The sequence below is a fragment of the Ruditapes philippinarum genome, unplaced genomic scaffold, assembly GCF_026571515.1.
Source record: "Ruditapes philippinarum isolate M1 unplaced genomic scaffold, ASM2657151v2 ctg1603_1_1_1_1, whole genome shotgun sequence".
NCBI classification, from domain to species: domain Eukaryota; kingdom Metazoa; phylum Mollusca; class Bivalvia; order Venerida; family Veneridae; genus Ruditapes; species Ruditapes philippinarum.
In genome coordinates, this window is record NW_026862382.1 from 135,385 (window position 1) to 152,583 (window position 17,199).

At 28.6% G+C, this 17,199-nt stretch overlaps 1 protein-coding gene across 1 annotated transcript in view; it reads right to left on the bottom strand.

The window, feature by feature from the left end:
- LOC132718940 (MAM domain-containing glycosylphosphatidylinositol anchor protein 1-like) overlaps positions 1-17,199 on the bottom strand; it is a 132,252-nt gene that overhangs the window by 99,221 nt on the left and 15,832 nt on the right. The window contains exon 2 of the mRNA XM_060702653.1: positions 8,786-9,077. Coding sequence (XP_060558636.1) covers positions 8,786-8,876 — 91 coding nt within the window. The 5' untranslated portion in view covers positions 8,877-9,077. The remainder of the gene's footprint in view (positions 1-8,785; positions 9,078-17,199) is intronic.

The following is a 17,199-nucleotide window of genomic DNA, read 5'->3' on the forward strand; positions in this document are numbered from 1 at the left end:
GATGATCATAAATGTCTAAACTACTACTATTTAATGATTTATATGATAATGTTTTTTTCTCGGCATTTCAATCAATGTTATGCTATTTGTTTTGTTAGATTGTAATGTTTCTCCGCAGTGTCTTATAAATTATATTGCATGCATTGATGTAGTTTAATGACAAATATAATCATCTAAATCGACTTTTATAACCATCGAATCATGTTTTAATTATAACAATTAGCAATATGTTAAGATACCAGATTATGACATTACAAAGAGCTTAACAATGCTCTTTAGGTTTTGTGATTCTATATTAAAGTCACTTTACGCATGGTAATTGGTTTATTAGGGCGAAATATATTTTGTCATTAGTTTATACAGAATTTATTAAGATTTAAAAATGTTGGAAGCTATAGGCTTATAAACTCGCTTTTTAAAACAGTTCCTTGAACTAACAAGTACTAGGTAATAAGTGTATAGTTTCGTGCTCACGGAAACAATGGATTTCCCCTGATAGATTTTCGGTCCTAGATGCCAGCGATCCTTAGGGATTGATTGTTCGACGAGTTACACACTTGGCGATGAATTGAATTTACTATATACTTTTAAAATAACATCTGCACTTTCATGTTGTGGAATACAAGTAGTTGTATTGTATCTGAAATGCATGTAGAAAATGTATATTATTTTTATTTTGGACAAAGGTTACATTTTGTCATGTTGTAGGATACAAGTATTTGTATTGTAAGAAATACATATACAGAATGTTTATTTAATTTTGGCCAAAGGTTACATTTTGTCACGATTACTACGAACTTTACATTGAACTTTTTGTAGAAGCATTTCTCTCATAAAAATAAGACAAAAATAATCATGATTTCTTTTATCAAAACAGACTTTCATAACTTCTCTAAAACAGCAAATCTTTATTAAAGGGGAATGTTTCAGAAAGATAACAAGATGTAATTCGTCAGTAAGCAATCCCAAAATGCAACGTTTAATGCAACACGCTAATATACGGTTGATATCATCTAAGTATTTTCAATAAAAACGTTAGTTTTTTAACGATCAAATCATCAACACACAATGAACTGTAGCAATCGCTCAGACTTTAAAACAAAATAATGTTGTTGTTGTTTTTTTTTCCTTTTCTTTAAAAGGCCCATTATAATCCAGAAATGTTTTTTTTTTATTTCTCGAAAGATTTTTATTTGTGTTGTCCTGTTAGAGTTTCCAAATAAGTTACCCAGTGATTTATGACCTGAACTATGTATGTCAAAAAACTTATAGTTTACATTTTGTTACTTTTATTACAAATATTTTTACAATCGGCGCTACATTTTTCAGGTAATAATTATCTAATTTGCTCCCAACCATAATTTAAACGTTATAAAATTCATGTTTGCTATTTCGATAGAAGGAACAAAAATCGTTTCTAAAGGATTATGTACCTTTAGAATAAACAATTTCAAACAATTTATGTTTCCATCGTTTTATCATCAGAATAAGCTTTGGACATTATTACTTACCTATTTTCAAAAAAAAAAAATCAACATAGGTGAAAAATAAGTTGAAATTGTTCTTACTGCAGTAGTGTTTAGTTTCATTAGATAAGCGATATACATGTTGTTGTATTTGTGCTGACACACCGTAAAAACAAACGTCCATATTTATTTCATCATATATTCGATTATATGTGTAGCTGGAGATTAAATGATAGTATGTCTTCTCAACGTTATCCTGTTTCATTAACCAACCAACAATTTGTTATTCCGCTTATGCTCATGATGACAAGATAAGGCGAACTACTTTTTTTATCTTGTGTTTTTATCAAATTGTTGAAACGGAAACGGCCATATACTCTCTTGTATTGGCACGTGGCTTTTAAATGATTAATATATTTCTAATTACTCAGAAAAACATGAAAGTACTATCGGTAACGAATGGATAAAAATATACAATATATACAGGAAAGATGAAAATATCTTTTGACTGTGAGTGGAGAAGGTAATATATCTTACACGATTTTCTTTGTAACTACTACATAGACATTACAAAACTATTATTTTTTAACATTATTTCTATAAAATGTTGCAAGAATTTTATACAACCAATTCCACTCTCCCTTGTTCGTCCAGATATAAGTTAATTTATAGATTAGAATTCTTGGTCTTTTATTCAAATAAATATATATTCTGGTAAAAATCAGCAAACATTAAAATAATATATATATTGTGTAAGTGTAACAACAGTCTCGAAGGTAATTTATAGGTCAAAAGCAGGTGTTGAATGCGTTGAAGTGACTATGATTTATTTTTGTATTTTCTGATCGCAAGATCAGTAAATACATAGCTAACATCCACGGTCTAACACAAAATTTCCTTACAGGCCTAACAACGCAAAGTAGTTCTCACTCAGAACTGCTTAAAAACCAGCAATTTAAAAGAAAGAATAATTTTTAATGTATGCATTTAACGAATTACAGTGCATTAAACGTTTAGAGTAGTCAATAGAAATATGAGGTTACAATCACAAATTTCGCGGATGAATATCTTTTTTACCCAATGAAAAATGTTCGGCTATTTCCGTAAAGCTTAATCAATGAAAATGCTATTTTAGCTATGTCGATTACCGAATACTCCAGAGCGTAGTACACAAATAAATCTGACTGTCGAGTAGTGGAATATATACATGTCGTACTGTTTTGTCGAGAAGATTTTCGCTAAATTATTTTCATCAGTGTTAAACGTGAACAAAATACCTCGAAATAAGTAAGGATTACAAACACGAAATGGAAATTCTCAATGTAATTGTTTTTATTCAAGCTACATATCTATTACTTCACCGTGTTTCAGAGGTAGCGCGCTCGTTTAGGGTGTGAGAGGCCAAAGGTTCAAATCCTAGTCGAGGCAACTTTTTTTTTTGAAGTGTCTTTTTTTAAGGAAGTAGCCACGATATGCAAGGATAAAGTGTGGCTGTCATTTTTTGATGATCAATCTCAATGTATCAATGAATGTATCAATCTCAAACTGTTATAGACGCAGTCGCTGCGTAAGATTAATTATAGTATATAAAATAAAATTATACAGGAAAATACATATAGATAGTCAGTATGATTTAGATTGCAAAGATCAGAAAATACCACAGAGGTTGCAGCCCTTTGATTTGTCTTGACCTTATGTATCCCAATACACAATTTGTCCAGAACCAACACTCACATTGGCATGAAACGCTTAAGAGAAGAATATTGATATTGAACAGGGAATAAAGGAAATAAGGATTGAGCTAACACAAATTCTCACATGGCTTTGTTAATAAAAGCAACACCAAAAAGGTTTGAGCCACCGATCCAATAGAGGATAACTGTTTTATCCTTGCTGTCTCGTAATTCGACTGAGCATTGGTAAAGATAAAATCCAGGCGATAAAAAGATCAGAGTAACTAATTGTTACTTCATTTTATTTTTTATCATGTAACTTAATTATTTCCAATTTTATTTACCATTCATTTTGTATGAAACAATTTGATGAAACGCAGATTTTTTCCCCTGAATATTCGTTTTTCATAGATAGCAACTAAATATATGCTTATGCCTGCCTAAAACGTACTGAAGAAAATAGACTTACCACCAGCAATATAATACTAATTGTTGATTTGCCGAATATATGAAAGTTTACAAATAATAAATTGACTTAAACCTAAAACATACGCGATAAAATTATTTTGTCTGTTTGGGTTTCTTTGTTTTTACTCTCTCTACTTGAAAGGACATACTTGATGGTGTAAATTAGTCGCGATTGATGACCAAGGCATGCCTATGTTACATTTATTTTTGCAGAGTCGTTTTTCAATTAGCTCAAGAAGCCGAAGAAAAGCTACACATGATATTTTTTATTTATCTTTAAACAGGAACGGGGTTGTCACTGTTGCTTTATGATACAGACACTCTTTTAATAAACTGAAAATATCTACCAGATATAATATAGACAGACATATTGTAATATTTTGATGAAATGTTCCTTAAAATCAGACCCAAGGCTTTAATTTAGTGTTGTTAAATATTTAACTGATAATTTTATTACCAAAAACATTGTTAACAAAAGACGCTAACTTTTCTATTACGTCATTTATATTTACTATCTATCCGTTTCGATATCAGCCTCTTTTTCTACTTTTACAGCATCAGGAAATCCGTTAATATTCTGTGAAACATTTTTTCCGCCTTAATAAACTTGAAAAATTGATTCGGTATTTCTTATATTGTGCACTCCATTGTTATGTACCCTTTCATATCATTCAAGCACATGCAGTACTCTACAGAAGATTATAGAATTATTACTCTGACTATAGAATGATGAAGCGAAGTTGTTAAGTGTCCATGAATCATAATTGATAATGGATTAGAATGCGAGGACATAATGCATTTCCGTTGTTAAGTGATCTTATAGTTCGACAAAATTAGTTAATGTTTACTTTAATGTTGTAGCCTTCTGCTGTGTCCGGAAATATCATTAACTGATACAGGCTCACTGTCACCATGAGTAAGATAAAATGAATTATTGAGTAGTCATTAAATGCAATACAGTATATAGAACGTAAGTAACATTTACTAATTCAATTTAGATAACAACTTGATGTGAATGAGAAACTCTGGTTACATTTAAAACAAATCGGATAGCAAAGAAATATTATCTTAACTAAAGTAAAGACTTTCCAGTAAATATCTTCAGTACTATGAATTAAAATAGATTGAAACAGCATTCCCGAAGAAAGCCCAAAACGGCAAAATTGAGAATGTTGTCGGCTCGGTTGGATTAAGCCTGTTCATAAACGGTACTGGAACATGCAAGTTACCGTCCACATCCCCTTACACCGGTTTAAGCAGAATTCAACATTTAAAAAAAGACTATCATTAAAATTATCTAATCAACATCTTTTCAAAGGCATGAACGAGAAAAAAATGGCCGATTTCATCGAATCTGATAAAATGAAAAATATTGATTGTTTAGTCGCTCTGACACACTTATTCTTATTCACCTACAAGTATGTTCTCATTTGGTTTCATTTCAAACATTTAACAAATAATAAGATAAGGTTTTGTGTGTTAGAGCGGACTGTTGGAATAATATTACGGCTGGATTGTACAATTTTATCATACAATTTAAGGGACAAGTTAAATTTTCATGTGTTATTCTGCTACTCAATAACGTCTACCGTACTGTTAATCATATCAAGTATGTTTTATAAACATTATAGACTCACCACAGGCATGTTTATTTTCAACAACATGATAACGTGTTATCTTTCCGTGTTCCCTGTCTGCTAATACAGTTGGTGAAGATAGACAAAGTAAAATGAAATGCAAGTTGACAGTTAATTTGAATTTCAAGTTAATAAGTTTGTCTATAAGGCCCTGTCTACACCTATCCAAGTCTTGAATGCAAGTATCATATTCTCTTGTATTGGATAGTGTAGACACCCTACTTGACTGGTTTTTAAAGAGAAATTATGTGACATCCATGAAGATAATTTCTTGCAAGAAAATTAGAACAGGTTCTATTTTTCTACAAGTTTTTGGCTGTCAAGACACTGATAACACCAGTTTGACACAAAACATGTGCCCGAAGGTTTGATGCTGTTTTTTTTTTTATTATTTTCTGACTTTTTGTTGTTGATCAGTGTACATGCCCTTTGAATTTCAGTAAATGTTTACAATGTCTTGGTCAAAGGAACAAATCAATACGCTGATACACAGAAGAGCAAAAAAAAAAAAAATTAAAAAAAAAAAATATTGTAAAAAAAAAGAGAGCTCTTTTTCAAGTAAAGTCTAACTGGATTTAATATGATCTTGTTCATTTAGTGAATAACTTTCATCAAATAAAGAATTTGCATCAAAATAAATTTTTGTCACATTTTTTCAATTTTTAAAAGAATGTACGCATTTCATTACTCCATTGTTTTAGCTAATTGCATCATTTTCTCGCTTTTTTCACATATTTTACAGAAACATGATAGTATTGCAAAGACAAAGGTATACATCCTGGACTATCTTAATGAGACATTTCAGTAAAAATTGTGCCTGAAAAAATGTTGAAAGGGCCATTTATTTAGCTTATCTAAATGTGACATGTAAGAAACTTGAATAGGTGTAGACGCGGCCTTAACCCCAAAAGCATTGCGAACTCACGGTAGTACCGTACTGTACTTCAAAATGATCGGAAAGAGAAAAGCAAAAATACTGCAATGATATTCATTTGTAACATGGTTTTCAACTCGAAAAATTTGTTATTCATATCTAAAAGTTTTGTTTAGAAATTGAATACTTAGGTTTTACCCACTTTAACTTTATAGCACAATAAAACATTTTTTTTAGATACACTTTGAGCTCGAGTATTCTTCCAAAGTTTTGATATGAACGTTGAAGTAAAATTTGCCAGGAATTCATCATAATAAAAGAAATATTCAACATCTATCTTTCATGGATATTAATCAGTTCAACAATATAAGATGAATGGTATACAAATCAATATAAATTAAAACTTTAGAACCTTTTTTCAATCTTATTTTTCGGTTATTTTTCAGAGCAGTTTTTGATTTCTAGAAATCGATCAAGTGCTTATTTCTTTTGTTTGTATATTAATCAAAATGTTCCGTTACGCAATGCTCAGAATAATAAATATTTCAAAAGCAAAGCAAATCTGAAAAAAGCGTCATTTTGATATCTTGGTTAATTACCGACAAACAATAAATCCGTATCAGTTCTTTTTATACGTTCTTGTTGCACAAAATTAATTTCCTACTTCATGAATAGCTTCACAGGAAATCTGATGATATCGCCAATTGTAGAAATCACTCATGTTATTGATAAAATATCAATCACTTTTATACTAAATTCTTCACCATAACACCGTGCTTAACCTAACAATAAGGAGACGATAAGTAAAAATCATTAAAACTAATAAATATCCGCTATAAAACAGATTAAATGGGTACATGTAGCAATAACATTCCTTTCATCACAGACTTTTTATTCTCTTAGAATAATAAGAATACTTCGAGGATGTTTTGGTCTTTAAAGCCATGCATGTTTTGTCAGAACTGCAGACCTTATATTAAGATTGACGTTAATACTTAACGATATGTGATGAACATAAGATAAATTATACAAGTTTCTTTTTATTTTTTGATTGCTAAAGCTAATGAAAACTTGTGGAATTTGTAATAGTTGTACCAAACATGTTAAATGCCCTGAATTCATTATTAAAACATTATCATGAAACAATTGTTTGATATTTCTTAAGAATTAAAACATATATGAATTTCTTAGGCATAATCTTGGTTACTCTACCTTCAACCAGAATACAGATATTTTAAAGGAACAACAATCGATTATAGAACCCAACCATATATGTGTGCTAAAAAGAACCCAAGGGTAAAATTGCTAAATAAATGCTTTCTGTCAGATTGATGAAATAATTATTTACTCTTTTACTTTACACTTTGTCTTAAAATCTGGTATTACATCGAAAATGTAAACTGCAATATCGTATTAAAGAACTCAATAAAATTCAATGTTTTGGCATACATATGCGGGTATGTGTGTTATCGATTTGAAAATAAACACGTCTTTAAAAAAAGATTTCTTGAAGTAAAATAAAATTCATTTTTATAGAACTTAAAGGCATTTTGAACGTCATATCTGCGTCTGTTACATACAACAGAATTTCTCAAAACTTGACCTTTTTATCGACAAACTCGTTTAGGACTAAAACAGCATTTACAACTGGAATAATCTTTTGTAGAACTGTATTTTCTTGAGAATTGTTGATTATAGAATATACTGGGAGAGATAGTTTGATATTAGTCTGACAAATTTGATAAACATGATGTTGAAAATATATGACGCCGAAAACGTGATTGATCTAGAAGTTCTCTTTTTATTTTGCACTGTGTTCTCGGGATAGAAATTACATACACAATTCTGTTTGACAGTTTGCAATGTCTGCAGAATTTCGTATACGCGTTTGTTGTTGGATTCTCTTATTTTACGTTGCAATAAGCAATTTCTACAGATATAATAAAGTAATTTAGAATATAATAATATTACTAAAAGTATGTAATGGCTGTTAATTTACAATTGTTTTATCCTATGGTAAACATAACCGTAATTTTACCACTATTCTCTACAGTAATAATTCCGATGTCAGTCTGGTTCCATCATGATTTTACATCGTCCTCGTCTGTGATAAAGAATGAATATTATGATACAATGAAGTATATTTAGTACATTTATGTTTTTGGAGCTTCTATAAAATTAAAGAGGAAATAAATATTATTTTTACTCTTTTCCTAGCTACTCATTATGCATTCTCACTTGCAATATAAAATAGTAAAATTGCAACACTAAGCAACACTAAGTCTTATTCTTTTCATAGAATTAATCTACATTTAAGTCAAGACGAAGTCAAGACGGAGTTAAGAGAGAGTATTAAAATATAAAAGTGATACTTTTCAAAGTAAGAAATATAGAGAAAAACATAGAAAAAAGCATCAAAATATTAATGTTCACGTAGTTTGTGTAGAAAAATAGAAAGATTAAAAACTTAATTATATTAATATCATTTTAACAATTTATACTGATTTGATAAATAATAAACAATTAATAATATGTATATATAAATGATGAAGTAATAACAAATATATGTAAATATGGACGATGCCGAGATTGCTGACATATAAAGGTCTTTCTTTATTATAAGCAAAAATCTGAAAAAATCGTAACAATTTTAACTGCTGGACTTACCTTCTTCTGATAGAGAACCGACTGCAAGAATCAACACCATGAATTGAACTTTAACTGCTTTCCTTAATCGCAGAATAAATAATATTTCCATAATTGTAATAATTCCACAAGAATAAATGATTTTGAATGAGGAATCAAACTATTCGTCAAAACACAGGTTTAATAAAAACAGATTAATACATTCCGTATAGCCAAAGTCAAAAGGTTTTGAAATAAGACTTATAAATAACACTTCATTATTTTCAGAACTTCATAAAATCCTTTCAGCATAATTTCATCACCGCTCACTCATCTGAAAAAAGAGAAAAGTAATAATTAAGCGAAACTGATTTTGAAACATGAGGAAAATTTCAGATCCATTGCTTACCCCTATCATACATTCAAAAGCTTGCTTATTATACAATATGTTAAGACCTGTATGCCAAAATAAATAAAAAACAGTCAAGAGTATGCCTATCATCCGATCAAATTTATCCTGTATTTATTGCATGTATTAAGGTATTATCCCACATATCAAGATGATGTGATAATTAAAGATGCGTAACATTTGCTTATTTCATATCGTTTTCCGTTTATTTGTCATTTTTTGTGCCTACCTATGATCGAATATGATATGTATAATAGATTCTTTACGAGAAATAAAGTCATTATATTAAATGGCTTAAAATACTGTTATGGTAAAAACGTTGGAATATTTTACTGCCGATGTAACAAAAATCTGTATTTGGATTAGTTTGGTGTTTACATAATTACATGCACTTCGGGATAACCGCAGTTCTTAGATATAGAAATATATCTTATATATCGTTTTAATAAGTTGCATATATACTGTTTTGTATTTTATGTTTTACTAATAGTGTGGATGTTTAAATTTCAGATCTATGATACACTATGATGCGTTATTCTACATCAGGAATTAAAGAGAAAGAAGTAGCTCTTGTATAGAATCTATTCTTGTTGTCCACTTGTTGAAGCTGCGCGCTACAGCTGTGCCGTAGTGCAATCTAATTAAAATCAGATCATCGTTTTACCTTGCAAAAGGTAGTGAAGCGTCAGATTGACCTGTAGTACTATAATTGTTATTTTAACTCCCCGGGTTTACTATTATTGAACATACATGTATATATTACAGTTATTAAACATATATTCAGATCCCTTCCCGGAGTTTGCCAACTTACGTAATAGAATCAGTTGTACCTGTTTTGCAGTTATTGAACAGTTAATGAACGTATATGTGTTATTTACAAATACATTCTTTACAAATATACTGCATATAACATCAGCTATTTAACGGTCTGTATATCATCATTTCCTGATGTATAACTTATATATATGCAACATATGATGCAATTTCTCAATTTATTAATGACAAATCCAAACCAAATAACAAATTGTGCAAATTTATAATAAAATTGTCCCTTTTACTCCCTAGATAGTACAGATACTTTGTCGTAATAAAACGTTCATTCTGCTATATTTATATTGTTTCAGAAATAGGTAGGTAGTTTCAAGTGCATGGTATCCATATATCATTTGACTTAGGAGTTTACATTTGATTTCAAAACTACAGCATGAACACCACTGCAATGTAATCGAAGTCATGTTTTTAAACACGAGTTAGTTTGTGCATCTCATCCCACTGTTAATTATTGTAATTTGCTCATTGCAAAAATTATATTCCAGACATTCTTAACTTTAAGAGCATTAAGTTAAGTTTTTTTTGCGTTCATACAAACATTTATTAAATGTAAAGAAAACAATTAATGAACACATGTGCGACGTTGCTAAATTTATGTCACAATAAAAAATTCATTTGATCATTTAACAGGCATTTAAGAAGCAACTCTCTTAAATTGTATGTACTTCCCTTGAAAATAAATTTATTTGGGGGGAAATATTAATTAAGACATTTCGATATTCAGATTCAAATAAAATTACATTGAAGTTTTTGTTTGGCTCGTAAACCTGATGTATGCTTGGATTTAGTTTCCAAATTGTGTTTCTTACACTTTGTGGATTCACAACACAATAATATAGAAATTTCAACTTCAATACCGATGTTTTTGAAGCATTAAGTTATATGCAAATTGGAAATGCTTTTGAAAGATATGTTTATGATAAAGTCATCACAATTATTCATAGTCTACTGAAAATCTCTCTATAGGTATCTAATTACCTCCCATAACTTTACACTTCAAAGGTATTTAAATGATATTTTCAGCTTTCATACAACACCGTAATTAATAGAGAATGCGTCTGCCACAAATAAATCAAAATATTTCCATCATTCATGAGGTCAAGATAGCGGAAAATGTAATCGGAAAGAAAATCTGAAATGAGATAAAAGATACCACCCCCTATATTTAAACTCTTTTTATTTGTATAAACAATAATACAAAGTGTTTAAAGTCATAAATGCATCACATAAATTAGCTTTTGATTAAAGATTTGGTTGCATGGATTGCCAAACATTTTTTTGTTGAACTTGAAAATAATACCTTTAAATATTTATTCTAATTATATAAAGTAATTATCTTAGAGAACCGAGTTCAAAGTTGATAAAAAATAATTAACAAAACAACAAAATTACATGATACCCTGCTTCCTCTCATGATTGTAAATTCATATCGGTTTTTTATTATTTTTTATTTCTGCAATAGCGCTAAAAATTTCATTAAATGTCTCTATCAAAGTGCATTTCAAATAACAGATTTTCAAATAAAAAAAAATGTTTTATCAAATCCTTTTATCCATTTCTATAATTGGTTAAACATGCGGAAGTATACAACAACACACCACCAGGTGATTTTGCATCGACGGAGAATTACTCTCATAACAAAAAAAGACTCCCTTGCCAGACCATCTGGCGGAATAATCTTCAACAACTTATCGCTAGGATCAGAGGAAAAACTGTATTTGATTTTCATATAAAAGTATAAATATTGTTCAAGCTATTTGACGATAATAACAATCTTATCTTTTTGGCAATTTTTCAAAGCAGCCCAAATACGAAAATATGTAAGAAGAGCTTTAAATATGCATTTATGGCTATTATATGGTAAAATGCTGCAGTGCTTACTGTTAAGGGGATGGCAGGGTGTGTCAAAACGCGCTTCAAACAAAAAGAGACCATTGACACAAAGATAGATATACAGATAATCATAAAAACAATCTTTTTGAAAATTTAGAATGATATGGAATTCACGCTTAACTTAAAAACAATACTTTATACATTTGACTAACCAGTTGGTATACAAACTGGCTAAAAACGGACTTACTACTTTTGGAAAAATAAGTTATAGAAGACATCAAAAACTGATCTTTTATTACGTAATTTTTACACTCTTTATAATATTCAATTTTAGTCCAACATAATTTCTGTTATAAATGTTTTACTATTACTTTCTTAAAATAAGTAAATCATGAAATTTAATTTCCGTCAGAAATGAAATCAGTGTTGTTGTTGTTATTTTTTATTTTGTTTGTTAACAAGTATCCAAATAAGATATTATAACCAATTTAACTGTGCCATAATGGCCTTTCACGATTATACAACATTTTAAGGACTATTTGTCATATTCAAGTAGTGAGAATTTTGGCGCCAAAAGAAACATAAATACCTCGATTATCTATAACACTTACAATTTGTATTGTTAAACAACAGGAAAATCTGAGCTTAATGGAATCTTAAAAATATAAGAAGAAGTATATATAAACAAAAGTTAAATCGTAAAGCTATATTTTACAAGGTAATTACGCAGCAATTACGGAGTACGTGAAAAGATATCCGTACTTTCATCGTCTTTATGACAATTTAGTGTACTATGTTAACGCATGAACTTAAACAGGGTCTTTCAAATAGAAATTTGAAAGACCCTGATTTTAAATAAACAAAAATTTAGAAAATCAAACTTTGTGTATTTCTGTAGCCAATTAACTGTATATATAAGCATCTGGTGTTCGATTCATAAGATAAAAGTTAGTTAACGGTTAAGACATAAGCTAAAAGGAAATACGAAGTCGATATAAGGGGGAACTAAATGAATGAATTAGTGGTGAATGAGAGTGAATGAACGTGAAAGTGGCTTTGTGTCCGTAACATATTTGTTGAGTTCATAAAAATGTGTAGGTAAATATGAATGCTTGCATGATTATAAATGAACATGAAATAAATGAAGTAAGAAACGAGAAACACGTTTTGAAACCGATATTTACTCAGAAAGAAACACAGTTAAGTCGACAGAAATTTAATTTCTGTGAAACTTAATTTTTTTTAATTATCCTTGTTTTAAAGACATTTGTAATTACATTGAATATGTTGCTTTATTTTACCTTATAGTGGCGTTCCAGTAGGAAAAATAATTAATTCATTAATTAATTAATCAGTCAATTAATTCAATTCAATATTTTTTACAAACTTCAAAGCGTGATAAATGGAACGGTTTAGGTATGCATATTCTGCTTGATTGTTTAAACTGTTTGACTTTACTGTAATATAAGTTTATTATACGTATACCCTTAAAATACGAATACGAATACGAATACGAAAAGTTTTCAAAATGCAGTACTACTTTTGTAAAACCATACCCTTTGGGAGGCTAGCTTTTGGTTGTGGCTGAGAGGTTGTTTAAGAGGCCATTTATTGTAATTATCTATATTTATTGTGTTGAAAGGTATTGTTGATATAAATAAATAATTGCCCTTCAGAGGTCAGCTTTGCAGAGGTTGCACTGTTGTCTCATGTTGATATAATACACATTTTTCATTGTTTGTCTACTTTACCTGAATAAATCTTTTTGTGAATTCAAACTTAAGGTAGACAAAACAATGCATGATAGAGAGATGAAGTTATTTGTTTGTTGTTTGTACTACAAGATTGTTTGATATACTGAATAGGGTTATTATTTGTTCTAAATCCCTTTGATATCTAATAAGCGACTAGGCACGTTTTAATGTTCTTTGGAATATTTTCTTCTGAAATTTGATAGAACGATGAGGTAATATGGCATGTGGAAATCTTGAAAGATAAAGGCTTAAAGATTTCTCACACAGACTGAATTCTAAATTTTAAAATAAATTTGAGTTGTTTATTTCAGCCCAAACATTACAACGAAGCTGTTATGAAACCTAAGACTATACTGGCATTTTTCTTGGAACGGGGTTTTCTCATAACAGTAAAGTTTTAAATATTTATGTTAAACCTTGTGAAACTACAGTGAAACAGATTAACAAATGCCAATTTATCATTCATCATCAGGATGCCATAGTTATGTATAAAACTGGATCAAACTTAAGAAAAAACGTGAGGGTTCTTTGAAACTGGAACATTAATAGATTTCTACGAAAGACCGGCGGTGACATTTCAACTTCTTGAATTCTCGGGTTCATTTTCACGAATTAACAATTTTAACTTAACGAATTTACGATTTCAACATACTGAATTCATAAATTCACACGGTTTTAAATTCACGATTTCAACTTCATGAATGCAATAATTCAGTAATACCTGAATTCTTAAGAAAAATGTAAACATAATTATTAATATATCATAACAATGCTAGCAATATTTTGTACGATAACGTAAATTAACTCTATATTATGTCAGATAAATGATTATTCCTATAGCTTAAACTACCTTAACTTGATTATTTTATTAACTTCATCTTTTTATTGACGATAATAGCACATGCATGAGGTAAATTTGATATTGTTTATAATGAAGTTATTCCATCTTAACTTGATTATGTTATTAACTACATCATACTATTGACGATAAATGCACATGCGTGAGGTTTATTTGATACTGTTTATACTACAGTACGTAAATCATATCCCAAAGTATCAAGTAAGGTATTATGTAAGGCCAGTTTATTCATCATGTCTATACAAGACAGGTCAAATGTATCAGACGAATGTTTGAATTTCAATTCAAAGCTGTACAAATAGACAAACAGATTTCATGTGTGCTGTGTATGGTAATTACGAATCATTATTATCACAAACATATCTGGAATTCTTTTTTGCAATGTGTACCATTTCCTGTTTCAATGTTTATCTCTGAGAGTTACTTCAGAGAATAAACTTGATGAATATTGCTATGTTGCGATTTTTCTTTATACAGGTATTTGAGAGGATATAACTTTTCAATATGCTGAAATGAATTTGTTTGCTTTGATAGGATGATACAAGCAATTCCGTTAAAAATGTTAAGTTTGATGTACATCTCAATATTGGAAATACATATTTGGTTATTTCTTATTACAGAACGAAGATCCGTTCCAGATTCTTGAAATTATCATAGAATAATTGCTTTTACTGAAAAAATTTTTTGGGAAGAAAAGAAAATAATTTTTTAATTGTTTTTTTTTTATCCAAAGGAAAATAACAAAACCTTTTTAAAAAAAACCTTTAATCAAATTTTAACAAAACTTTCAATATAAAAAAATTTAACCTAGTTCAATCCTTTTTTTTTTTAAATCTTATGTTTAAAAAAAAGGGGCAAATTTTTTAAAAAAAATATTTTTTGGCATAAAACTTTTAAAATAAACAAAAATTTTTCTTTAAATTTAAAAAATAGAACTTGTATTTTTCCCCTTTTTGCTTTTTCCCCGGTTTTTTTTCCCAAAAAACATTTTTTTAAGGACGAACAACTTTTTTTTTTTAAGTTTAGAAGGGGTTTAAAAAGGAAATTCTTTTTTTTTGTTTTAAAAAAAAGAAAATTTCATTTTTTACAATTTTTTTTAAAAGAACTTATTTTCAAAGAAAAAAAAATTTTATAAAAAAAAAAAAAAAAAATGATCCATAAAAACTTAACTGAAAAGGGCGAAACCCCAAAATATTTATTTAAAATTTTTTTTTTTATAAAAAATTTTAGCTTTTTTGGTTTTTAATTTACCCAAACATTTTTGCAAATTATTTTTTAAAAAAATTTGAAAAATTTTTTTTTCCCCCAAAATAAAAAAAAAAAATTTTTTTTATTTTAAAAAATAAATTTTTTTAAACTTGGGGATTTTTTATAAAAATTTTTAAAAAAGATAATTTTTATTTTATCAAATTAATGTCATATAAAAAAAAAAAGAAAAAATTTAACATAAAAATTTTTAAAATTTTTTTTTGGGAAAAAAAAAATTTAAAAAAAAAGGGGGAGTCCAATAGGAATAACATACCGAAATCAAAGCTTTTGAAGCTGATATAAAAGCAACATATATAAAGAGTAAAGTTTGAAACAAATGTGAAGATTTTGTCCTGGGGAAACAAAATATTTTTGTTATTTTTTAATCTCCTCGATACTCGAAAAATAATACCGTAACCTTTCAATGTGTAACTAAGTGAAAAAGCTATGTGTTCTTTTTGTACTACAGTTTTTATGATGTATAATAAAGCACATAATGTAAATAAATATAACACATTATCTAAATGACATTTATTAGCATTTAAATCGTTACATTCGAGTATGTTTAAAGAAGTACGCCTTAAGTCAACTCTTATCAACCATATTATATGTTAAATTAAAATAGATTCTGTATGAGCAATTTAAAATGACATTGATTTACCGTCGAGAAGAAATTCACAGATAACAACGGCAAATTAAGATACAGATTGATTCAGATATTGAGATAATTAATACAAACTAATTAACAACAAGTATCTAAATATCTATGATTTTAATGAGAGTGATATGTTTAAATTACAGCTGTTATGAGGAATATTCTGGTAAGAAATGTTCAAATGCAAAAATGATAATGATTGGTTAATTGTTTTCAATGGTACTCAATTATATCGTAAATGTCCCGCTGTTATCATGATAACTGAAAGATAAATTGATATGTCAATCTATTTCACGTATCTCATTTATTCTTGCTTCAGTCACTTCCTTTAATTTTGCCATAAAACTTCCACTCTCTTTAATATTAGGTGACAAGGTAATAACAATGCTCCATTTAGCTAACAATGCACATTATTAGCTGTAATTACAGAATAATAACTTCCGTATCTGATTGTTTTGTTTTTATTTATTCATACCAATCTTGCTTATTAAATTTAATCGTTAATCAAAAATATTTTTTTCTTTTAAATCAGATGTTGAAACGTGCATATCTCAATGACTGTAAATATCAAGTTGTACCGTTCGCTCGCCGTCGGTAAAGAAATTGATATCGTTCAGGTTTTTATATTATTTTTCAAAAATCGGTATGAAAATGTGTAATTTTTGTTTCACGAACAATGTTTTTGTAAACATCTGCAAAACATGCTTTACATATAAGAATCGGCATTGGAAATATAATTTAAACGCTTAAGCATCGTTCCTATAATAACAATTGTTATGTTTAGCAAAAAAAAAATGATATAATTATTAATTGTTATTACTTATATTCCAGTTAATTACTTTCTTGTTAACATCACAAAAACACACC